At 36.5% G+C, this 12,165-nt stretch overlaps 1 protein-coding gene across 7 annotated transcripts in view; it reads left to right on the forward strand.

The window, feature by feature from the left end:
* The first annotated feature begins 1,757 nt into the window (after nucleotides 1-1,757).
* ldb3a (LIM domain binding 3a) overlaps nucleotides 1,758-12,165 on the forward strand; it is a 45,574-nt gene continuing 35,166 nt past the window's right edge. For 5 of the 7 annotated variants that reach the window (XM_089116966.1, XM_089116968.1, XM_089116970.1 and 2 more), the window contains exons 1-2: nucleotides 1,760-1,890; nucleotides 4,216-4,409. In XM_089116966.1, coding sequence (XP_088973092.1) covers nucleotides 4,314-4,409 — 96 coding nt within the window. In that variant the 5' untranslated portion in view covers nucleotides 1,760-1,890; nucleotides 4,216-4,313. Of the gene's footprint in view, nucleotides 1,891-4,215; nucleotides 4,410-12,165 lie in introns of all 7 variants that reach the window. The other 2 variants (XM_089116972.1, XM_089116969.1) reach the window with 2 other exon arrangements.

Raw genomic sequence — 12,165 nt, forward strand, 5'->3', positions numbered from 1 at the left:
TCATCAATTTTCTCAACCATAACTTTTAGGGAATAATAATTGCTTATAAGAATGGCTTTTACTTTAACAGGAACTCAATAAATGGGGAGGGATACAGACTTTGACTATAGGCCGCCTATTATTGGCAATAAGGCAGTAATACTGAGTAGTGAGTTAAATGGTTGAATAAACACGAAGGATAAACACATCTGCACCCGTCTGGATGCATGCTGAACTGCATGAGCCCACTTTTTGGAATGTGTGCAAAGGATTGTGGGTGAATGCAATAGACTTGTTGCGTCCTTCAAAATGGCTTTTGAAATTTTTTTGAAGGTAGTAAATTATAGAATTCAGTTCAGTAGGTATTGAAATGTTGTGCATAAAAATTGCTGTTTTATGAGTGTAAAATGTGTTGATTGGAGATGTCTATGGTTAATGGTATTACAGAGTCCGTTCATTGCAACTGAACCAGGTTGTCATTTTCAAACAATAAACCATCTGCTCTTTCAGACAATACCCTGATGGGGGGAACTGTCATTTGCCAATTCAGCAGTGCCTCTTAAAAAACACATGACATTAAACATGACTGCAAGAAATGTTTGTCCAGCTCTGCCCATTAGTCCTCCATGTAAATGGGTTTGAAAAGTAACAAAAGTATTTCTTTAAAGCACTGTTTTCTATTTGACATTTATATTATTATTATTAATTTATAGGCCTACTCTAGGCATATAGGCCTTTAAATAGTTGTATAACCAGCCTACATGTTTCGAGTCTTACACCAACTCTGGCAGTTAGATTTATTATGCACAAGGGAGGCAGGATCTGCATCATAACCTGATGTGGCATGGAAACCCCTCATGTGTGTCACCAACAGCAGTCATTTATTCAGCCACTGTGACTGACGTGTCTTCTGGGGTCCGTCGTTTTCCTCAAACCAAACCATACCACCTGTACATCTGCGGATATTATAAATAGCCTAATATGTATTCATTACATTTAGCTCGCAGTTATATTCCTAATTCTCAGCTTGAGAAAAAAAGTGTATACTGCAAAATTATAAACAACAGAAGCTATCAAAATCATGAAAAAGGCGGTGAAATTTAAGACTATAAGAATGTTATGGTCTCCAGTCTAGTCAGGCTTTTTAGGCTTGCTTGGCGGACCAACTACTACCAACAGAGAACCAATTTGCCTGGGAGACGGGTGAGACCTATCTACAGCAAATGTGCTTTTTTCTAGGTTTAGCTAACTAAAACCGTAGATTAAGTTATTTAAATGCACGTTAAATATTCCAAATGCAGTAGCTTGACAATTACGTTAAGTGAATTAAATACAGGCCCATTCAGAATCATATTATGTCTATGTTCAGAATGCCGTTTCGAGTCTTGTTTGGTTGACTCATTTCCAAAACACTGTCTCTTTAATGACTCTTCTCTAATGAAAATCCCTCGCCCTCCGCCTCTCTGTCCCGTCGCTATGGTCCCGTCCCGTGGGAGAAATAACCCGAAATAACGAATCCTACTATTAAAAAGACTTAGCTCATTAATATGTATTAGATCATGCTGGCGTTGCCTGGTAACCCGACTAACACGTCAGTCACAGAAGCTAATTCATATTCATGTCCCAAAATGCTCACCATATGATTCGTTAATTCGACAGGTGATTAGCTCCGCGTCTGCATTTCGGCGAATCAGGTGGACCTTCTGGGGGAGCGCTACATTCTTTAATTAATATTCATGAGCTCAGCCTTCAGCATAGTATGATTGGTCATTTTGCGTCCGCGGTGCTTACGTACAACACCGGGGGTTCCAGGGATCAGGCATGAGTGACAGAGCTCTCCTCTGGGGAAGCGGAGCGACTCAAAACTGCAAGGCTCGCGGCTGACAGTACAAGCAACTTTTAGCATGCAATGTAGGTTAAACCAAAACTTGGAAAAAAAGTTGTTTGTTTTTAATGATTTGTTGAATGAAAATGGAAGCTTCACGCTGTACTCGAGACGCTCAGTGGCTGCAGTCGCGTGACAGCGTTTCTTCTGTCGGCTACATGCCTCTGCTCTCAGTTAAGTTAGGGCTTCATGAGTTTTACCAAACCTACCGATATATTTATTACTTAAAATATAACGTGAGTCTGAAAATATACTATTCTAGCCAGTGGCGTGTTGATATTGTTATGAATCTGTTGAATTGGCTAATGGCTGTCTTATCTGGTCAAAAATCCAATGATATCCTAAATGTTTGTTTATAGTAAAGGTTACTATTTTGTTTATTGTAACATCTTGGCGTAAACGTTTTTTTGTTTGTTTGTTTGTTTGTTTGTTTTAAAGGGCAATATTTTAATGGGAAACCTTAGCAAACATTAAGTAGATTTAGAATAGAAACTATTTTCAACAATACACTAAAATATAGACCATGTTGGTTGTGCCGATCATGTCCAGTTCAAATGGAACCCAGCTGATAAAGTGGGCTATATAAACATTTCTTATGAGCAAAAATATATATATATAGCCTATTGATAGCTACATAATTTATCTGTGTACATTTATAGATTGGTAGAGATAGGAAAGAAAAATAAGATAAACGGAGTAACAGACAGAAAGGCTAAGCTCTTTGAAAGTTTGGTCACAGAGGAGTAAAGAGTTTCTACAGTCACATATTTTATAATTATGGGAAAACCATAGATCTAGATTAAATCAAAAAAGCAAATAGTATTGTCTTTGTCGAGACATCATGACATTGACTGTATCAAAGTAATGTCTCGCACTTTCCAGGGTTTGCATGCTTGTTCTCTGCGCATGAAGGCCTGATTGTTGAACATTCATGTACAGTATTACTTCAAATTCTTCCATTGACAAAGAGGGCTAAACTTAGCTGCTAACTAGAGGTCTCCCAAATTAGGCAGGGTGAACAGGCAGGTCCTCAGTGGTTATCTTCTCTCTGAAGTCTCAGCGTGGACCTTGTGATGGGAGAGAGTGCCGGTACAGGAGAGGTCCTCTTATCTCGGTTCTCTGAGAGCAATAAGAGCATATCAGGCGATTCTCACTGCCACTTGTTCTTTGTCTAAAGCTGCTCATTAAAAAAACCTCCAGATGCCTCTGGATGTTTGGGATAACATTATCTTAGATGCCATTCAAGGTTTGTGTTTGCAATAAAGAAAGTAATATTACCTCCTATATTAATAATTACAATGTTAATGTATCAATGAAGTTAAAACTGTGGGTTCGGTAAGATTTTTTAATGTCTTTGAAAGAAGTCTCTTATGTTTACCAAGGCTGCATTTATATGAAGAAAAAACAGTAAAATTAGTAATATATTGTGAAATATTTTTTACAATTCCAAATAACCATTTTCTGTTTTAATATATCTTGAAATATATTTTATTCCTGTAATGGCACTCCAGTGTTCACTGTCACATGATCCTTTAGAAATCTTTTTAATATGCTGATTTGGTACTCAAAAAACATTTCTTATTATGTTGAAAACTGTGATGCATTATTTTTCCCCAATATTCTTTGATATTAGAAAGTTCAAAATTAAAATAATTATAATATTCATATTCAAAATAAGTTTCTAAACAGTAGTTTGTTAATATCTCAATGTATTTAATGTGATGATACAATTAATAGAAACTTAATTTAAACCGGTGACAATTCAATCCAAGAATGCGCTGTGAATGCATGAAATAAGTTTGTTTGAGTCCATAGGGGAAACCTTTTGTTAACCATTTTTCAGAATCAGCCAGGTTGCAGTTGGACTCTTTACCAAAAAGACATGATTATAAATGAAGTTTTCATATAATCACTCTCCCAGGTCCCTGTACATGATCCAGATGAGGCACCCTAGAAGAAAGGAGTCTAGAAAAATCTTTTAGCCTAAGAGGGGACTATATTAGCCCTGTGAATCATGGGAGGCCTGGCATTCTGGGTGTCCCCTTACATGCCATATAAGTACCCCTTCCTCCCCCCTCCCCCCGATGCCATAGTCCTATCGGTGACGGCAGAGGGGCAGCTATTCTTAGGTTGTCTGTCCAGCTCATCTGAGTAGGCAAGAATCCTCTTCCTCTGGCTCATAGCTCTTCTCTGTTGCTCCAGTTAGTTTGCAGTGTATTCGGGTGGGCCTGAATTCATTGTTTCACGCTTTTACTTTGACCCTTTTGGCCTGCAGTTTTTTTTCCGTTTTTTTTTTTTTTGGAGAGGTGTGAGTGTTGCGTTCCTTTTACACTTTCTTCTTCTTCTTTCAGAGGCTGTTTGGCACGTGCCCCGCCCCCTCCCAAATCCATTTTCCCCATCCGTTTGGAGAAATTTTGTTGCTTAAACAATACACAGGCTTTTTTGAACAATGACTTCTTACAACGTGTCACTCGCTGGACCTTCTCCTTGGGGCTTCCGGTTGCAAGGAGGCAAGGACTTCAACATGCCCCTCACCGTTTCTAGGGTAAGACCCCAAAATTCCTGGCCAAAATGACAGCAATTCATCAGTTCAGCACCATTTACTCATATCTGAATCTGCATGGATGAGTCTAATAGATTTTATTAATGTTTTCACACAAATATTATGTGAATAAGAGCTTTAAGCATTTTACTCCAATATGAATTCAAAGTCACTTTAGACACTGCATACCCAATTCATTCTCTTGTTATAAGATTTAAAATATGATCAATCATTATATTTATATATTTACTACAATGTGAATTGATGATTTTGTAGTTCCTTTGTTAATTCATTGTTATCTTGGTAGTTGAGCTTGTGCTGATCTGTTGCTGGTCCAGAATTATTTGTTATGTTGTTCATCATAATGAAAATGCTTCTTCGATATTATATGATATGATGCTACTTGATTTGGAAACTTGCATAGGTCATGTCTGCTTAGCGCTAGAAAGAAGTGATTGGTGTCTTGGTGTGAAGTTTGTCTTTTGGTGTGATTTGATATTGTTAATTATTCTTTATATTCTTTCTGCAATGCTGCTTTATTGAGGAACCTCATAAAACCCCCTTGTAAATCCATATTTACAGTGTAGATGTACAGTATTGATTGTAGTGTGTGCATTCAGTTCATTACACTCTAATCGATTTATCCTTGTTCCGCTGTTATTCTTGCATGTAACATGAAGTCTGATGACTAATCCTTCTCTTAAACAGCGAGTTCTGTGAAATTGTTCAAGGAATTCATTATGAAAGGGTGTTTTAAGGGCTTTATTTTGGGAGTGGTGTGAGAAAGGAAGGTCAAATATCACAGAAGGGCGAGATCTCATCATATTACTGTAACAATTATATCTCTACAAACGCATATAGCAGACCTAGTAGAAACATTCTACTCGCTGAAAGCATAACGAGAACAGCCCAGAGAACATTTGACCTGCGTTTGACCCATAGACCGTAAAAAATATGGACAAAGCGTCTGTGACGTCACCCATAGACTTTCTGAAGGACAGTTTTGAGGCTGTTTATGGGGGCTATGGCTGGCGCCATATTAGACAATCTTGAGAAATACAAAATACAAATGTTCAGAAAGGACACAGATGTGGTATGACTATGATGTGTTGAGTCAGATCATGGCCGAGACGTCAAATTCCACTCTGCGCTGCCCTTTATCAGCTGTCAATCAAAGTTAACCGCCCTTATTTGTCATACATTTTATATCTAAATACGATCTAAACTAACGAGTTAGAAAAAAATTCACCCCCCTCACAGTTGTCAGGCACGCGGAACATATTGAAGATTACAATAAGTCCATGGGACCAAATTGTAAACATATGAATTTATGCTGTGAAAACGGACATTTTAATATGAGGTCTATGGATATTTGCTCCCTTTTGGGACCGGCCTCTAGTGGATTTGAGATGTATTGCAGTTTTTCGCACTTCAGGGTAGGCTTCATTTTTCAGATTAGAATGTTTTCGCTTGGTTTGACCGTATTTATCTGTTATCTGTGTGTGATTTGTGTTGGAAGAGCACTGTCCACAACAGATGTACCTTCCTATTCTCAGATGTCTAGTGAGGACAGATTCACTGGCCCAGTATGTTGCTGGCATTCGAGGGTCTTGAAAAAAATAGATCCTCATGTGTAAAAAATGTCAGACAGTGATTTGAGCGGTCAAACGGTGGCAATACACGCCACAGAGAGATGATGCACTGCCATTTTGTCACCTCTGCCAACATAGCCTGCGGTCAGGAAGAATGTTTGGTACACTATCCTAGGTGGCCCACGAGTTTGTCATGTTACAGTGACGTAAACACCCTTGACAATATCGTAATGCACATTGGAATCTTCTGACGCTTTTCTAGGCCTTTTATTTGCAGAATTTGACAGCTATTTGGCCTCACTGTACTAGTTTCTAATAATATCTAAATCAAGAGGTGTGTGGCAGTTCTATTTGTCTTCCCTACAGGAAAAGACCAGTAGCAGGACCTAGTCAGTTACTGTAGAGTGACAGGTGGGACCTAATACTTACTTTTGTTCTGGCTGTCGGTGGCTCAACAGGGGGGCTTTTCTATAAAAGCACCACACGGGTGTGGTGGCCTGCTTTAAAGGAGGAAAGAAGTGCTCGGTTATTATGTATTTTAAAGACGTAGATCTGCTGTGAGTATCACATTAGTAGGTCTGAGGAGGATTCCTGTAACTTAAGAGGATGAATATTATTTGCCAGCCCACAGGAGACAGACGGCCTGGTTGCTATTTACTGATCAGCCAGTGAGTATTCCTGTTCAGTGCAGGAGACTTTGTTCTGAATGTAACACATGTTATACTGTATTTGACCTGTTGCAGCTTCTAGGCTGAGAGCGATGAATAATTATATATATATATATATATATATATATATATACTGTATACATGGTTTTGTTATAATATTAAATATGGGTGACGCATTAAATGATCAACAGCATGTAAATATTTAGCAGCACAACGGTTTTCAATATTGATAATACACTGACACTGAACAGGGCCGTGCACAGACATTTTGGGAGGGCAGGTGCTCAAGTAAAAAAAAAAAAAAAAGTGCACCCCCTTAATAATTATTTATTATTAGTTACCTTATATTGTTGATCATCTTTTACACACTATAGTGCTGTTGTTATACCAATTAAATTAAATCAGTATCAACAAAATCCATTTATTATTATAATTTAAAATCATTGTCATTTAAATCAAAATCCATTTACACTGCAATTACAATTGCCTAAATAATGTAATGAGATTATTGTTTTAAATATAACATTTTAAAAAATGTAAAGGATACTATTATATAAAACCGACAGGGGGTGGCAAGTTGTGATAAGTAAATCATAGAATTGTTCATTCAACCGATTGGTTCAAACTGGCTAATTTGTTCATGTCCACTGACTTTATGAATAGGTCATTGAATCATTGACTCACCTGATTTTGACTCTATGAAAACTATATTGTGTTATCACAAAATACAAGACTTCGTACAAGGGCAATTCATATCTTGAAAGTTTGGATGCATTTTTATAAATTTTCCGAACTTGCATGATGTTATTTTACACCAATAGAATAGCTTGACTGTTATGAAGCCGAGAAGTTTTTATAGTGGTTTAATTTCACAGCGAACAAAAACAGTGCCGAAATTTAGCGCATAATTGATCGTCTGGATGTCTCTAGGTTTGTGAGACGTGGATGCTGCTTGGTGCGCTGTGGTGGATGTGTCATGGGATATCGGAGAGTGGGACGGGCTTTTTTTGGTCGCACATAATTATTAAGAATAAGTTTAAAGCTTGAGGTAAGATGATATATAATTTTAAGCAGATCCTACATTTCTTTTTTTATTTTGTTTATTTAAAACTATACTTTTATTTTGAAATCAATCAGTATTCCAGACTGATGAGAAGTATTTTCTTGTTGGTTTTGTTTACATACTTAATTTGATAATGTGTTTTGAAGTTTAGGAACCTTTCAAATGTTTTTATACCAGACGATATACAATTTATACATTTTAACGTTCTTTGGCTAATATACTGGTCCTTCTGATTTGGGTGAAATGTTGTTGGCAGATGCTCCTGTTTATGTGCTCTCATTCAGCGCTAGGTGATGAAATGAGGATTTCTTTTGGCTGAGAGCAGCTTAGACTGTAACAGATGGCACACAGAAAGCATGAACTTGCAATTCAGATCAAACTGAAAGCAGCAGATGAGGGATATAAATACCTCTGGGTGGTTTGGATGAAAAGAAACTGCTAAGGAAAATAATACTTTTATCTAGAGAATGCATTTAAAAATGTAAAAATACCTGAATGTTATTAATTTTCTTCAAATGATACTCACCAAACCTGTCTCTAACCTTACACTGTAAAAATGATTGTAGGAATTCGTTGTCACAACTTAAAATTTAGCGTTTTCTTTTCTTGATATAGCTCAAATATCCAAATTGTATTGACATTTATCATTGACTTTTTTTTTCTTTCAGTGAGTTTCAACATGCGTTCACTCATAAACAATGTACACAAATGTAAAAATCACATCCATCACCAATAAAATTCACCCACACTCATTTCTGAGACCTGCTCAGATTAAGGCTACTCTGAACACACACACACACACACACACACACACACACACACACACACACACACACACACACACACACAAAAAACCTAAACTTTTAAGGCAGCACAAAGACGTTTTTGAGTTTTAAATGCTTATTAGTTATTCTAATGTTGATTTTTAAATTGTGGTAACTAATTGCAACAAGTGTTTTTATATTCCACCTCAATAGCAGCAACATTGTACCCAACAATTTATAAAGTGGGACCAGTGACATTTGAAAATGGAAGTTATAAAAGGTGAACTGTTTAAATGATCCAAAAAATGTTAAACTGAAGTCACTAGATGCATGAAACCAATACCGGTTGAGAGGTTTTTAATAAAAAAAAATGAAATTAGCTATAAAATATGGGTATAATCAAACTGTTTTTGTATTATTCAACCGAAGTTGAGGTCTCAGCTTGTTTTAGCCAATGTGTTGTCACTAGTGACTGGCATGTACAATATAGCACATCGTATGATGACCTATTGAATTCTGTAGGGAAAGGAATGGAGGGGGGTTGGGACCTCGAGTATAAAAGAGGAAAGTTATGGGGTTACCCAGCACTAAATTACCTTATGCTTATACTAATGTTCTGTGACATTTCATTTGACACTGTGGTGTCATTAGAAACGTATTTGCCTCTGAAATGATGTTACATTTAAATGTCAACATTGATGCACTGTTTAGGATCTGCCAAAATACTTTGAGAATGTCTCATCCTGTGAAGGGCACTTGCAGTAGCCTTTTAATAAACACAGCATATTATTAACATATTATTAAAGCTCTCCTGGTGTCCCTTAGAGCACCAACTGGTGGAATAGTGTTTCATCACCTGTGTGAAGTGGTATTTGGGTGTTCAAATATGGAAGTTTTAAATTAAGGTTCACTCCCATTCACATGGTATTCACAGAGCATCCAGTTAAAGCTTGTGAAGATTGAGTTTTACGGTTGGCCTGAATTTGATCTGCATTAACACTATGGGTGTGTTGGAATAATGACACAAATGTAGCTGTCTCTTCACTTGGACGGCATTCAAAGGTTTTCTTTTTAGTTCTAGAAATAGCACAACACCCCTGATGAGAGTGTTCCCAACAGTGTTTATTTTCATTGTGGCTTTCCAATGCTGGACTGCTTATGACATCTCTCCACACGCCTATTCTCTAATAAGCTGACGGAAATTGTACATTCCACTCAGTCTTCAAGAAAATTGATGCTGGCAGATGAACACAAATCTACTTCATGTTTCATTATATATTCAAAAAACATATTTATTTTAGCAACATATAACTTTTGAAAGTTCAATATTTTTCTTGAAATCAATGCTTTTATTCTGTAAGGTGTCACAGTTTAAAGAATCTAAAGATAAGTTCCAATCCAAAGGTATTTGAGAAAAGAACACGGTGTAACAGCGAACGAACTTTAGCCGCCAGTGAACTGAGGAAACACAGGAACTTAAGTATTCAATGATGATGAACTAAAAGACTAACAGGTGTGATGATCAAATGAAATGCCATGATAGGAAACATTAACAATGACAACAGGAAATGATGAAAGTGAACTAAAAGTCCATGAAAATGAAACTAAATGAACAAATGACAAAATATTTGTGAAACAAGGACACATTAAATTGATCTTAAGTAATTGAGCAAAGAAAGCTTTTATATAAAAGATTATGTTTCGAATAAATTCTGTTGTTTTGAACTTTCTATTTATCTCAGTATCCTGAAAAAAATGTATCATAGTTTCCACAAAAGTATTAAACAGCACTTTGATAGTAAGAAGAAATGTTTCATGAGCTGCAAATCAGCATATCTGTATTTTTGATAAAATAAATGCAGCCTTGGTGAGCATTAAGAGACTTCTTTCAAAAAACATTCAGATTTAACAGGTTTCATTTAAAGTTTTCTTAACAAAAATAATGTAGGGTTTTAATCTTCCGTAATTGCTGGAAATTATATCCCTGTAATAAACCCTGTAAGCTATGTCTCTGTAAGTTATGAATTATTTTTGTTGAATGTGGTGCAAAACATTCTGATTTGTTTGACTTCAACAATGTTTTGTTGATTATTACCACTCCCCAAAACTGTAAATTAAACATCAAACATCTTATTATAAACTGAGGTTGTGTCGCTTCGCACATTAGTTTTGTGTTCATTGTGGACAGGCAAATTGCTTGTCGCTGTAAATATCACACCAGGTTAGGACTTGTCATTGTGTTCTGGTTCACTAGACTAATCTGATGTTGTTTGTACACACGTCATAAAGAATGTGATTAAAAAAAAACCAATGTATTCTGGGCTTCTTTGGTCAAAAATGACACAAACCATTAACGATTTGTTGTATTACCTATGTGAACAGACAAAAAATCAAGGAGATGATTCTGATATGTTAAAGGGTCTTAAAAAAATAGTCATACTTAGCTTTCTCCCTGTCAAAAATGACCAACCAAAGGAAATGAATGGGAAATACAAAAAATAGGAAAACTCAGAGAAACTTTTGGTGGTATAAACTACAGATCAGCCACTGTGCAGAAATAAAAGTGTACAACAATGAATGGGCAACACTCTAAAACATCAAGAGTGCAAATAAGACCCCCCACCACACACCCCCACGCACACAAACACACACACACACACACACACACACACACACACACACACACACACACAGGCACAGAGATAAACAACTGGCAAGACTGCAACAGCATTTTTTGTTGTTGGAAAAAAAGTAGTCTTTATATAGTAGTCTTTATACTAGAATATCTAAATACATATCCAAATAAAAAAAAAAAACAAATAAGATAGAGAAATGAATCATGTTTAAAACATATGTCTTTATTTCTATGTATTTAAATAGGAAGCTATAGGCAGCCTACAGGCCATTCAGGACATCACACACATATTTTTCATAAAGCCACTAGATGGTAGTTTTATCACTTGAATTTTTTTTTGCCTGCAGCCTACACTCCATTTTGATGCGAAATGTTGCATTTATTATATATATATAAATTATAATGGAAAAAATAGCTCATAACAATTATACAATTAATGCAAAGTATCATTAAAATATCTTAAAAATTCTAAATAATAATAATAATAAAAAAAGTATATATTATTTTGACCGGGAGGAAGCTAAGTGTAACCCCTAAACGAAGAAGCCCAGAGGGTCAAGTCAGGAAACCAAAATACTCAAAATTCTGCTCTTCTACTATTCTACTCTTCACGAAGTTTGAAAATGAGTCAGTAGAAAGTTGTGTGATTCTTAATAGTGGTGTAAATAAAGTTAATATGTAATAGTCTCTCTCAGATAGTCCCAAACCAGTAGGCAGCAAGTACCCAGTCTTGGCGTGTGCCGTGTGAGCCCGAAGCCGGTGCTGCTGACAGGCAGAGCTGTTTTTAGATGGCTGCTGAAGGTCAAGTCCTGCTGGGGAAGACTGTTACATACTGTACCAGCATCCACCAAAACTACATGCTCTCTTCCAGCAATACAATGTGAGGTGATTTTTACCAAAACTTGTTCTCTGATAACTCATCGGGTTGGCTTTGATGTCCTGTGATTGAAATCTTGTTCTTTTTCACATGTGTTTTATTCATTTGCGGTTTATATGAAGCTCTTAAATGAGGGGTGCTACAGCAAGGGGAGGATCAG

This window comes from Pimephales promelas, chromosome 11 (assembly GCF_988280905.1).
Source record: "Pimephales promelas chromosome 11, fPimPro1.hap1.1, whole genome shotgun sequence".
Classification (NCBI taxonomy): domain Eukaryota; kingdom Metazoa; phylum Chordata; class Actinopteri; order Cypriniformes; family Leuciscidae; genus Pimephales; species Pimephales promelas.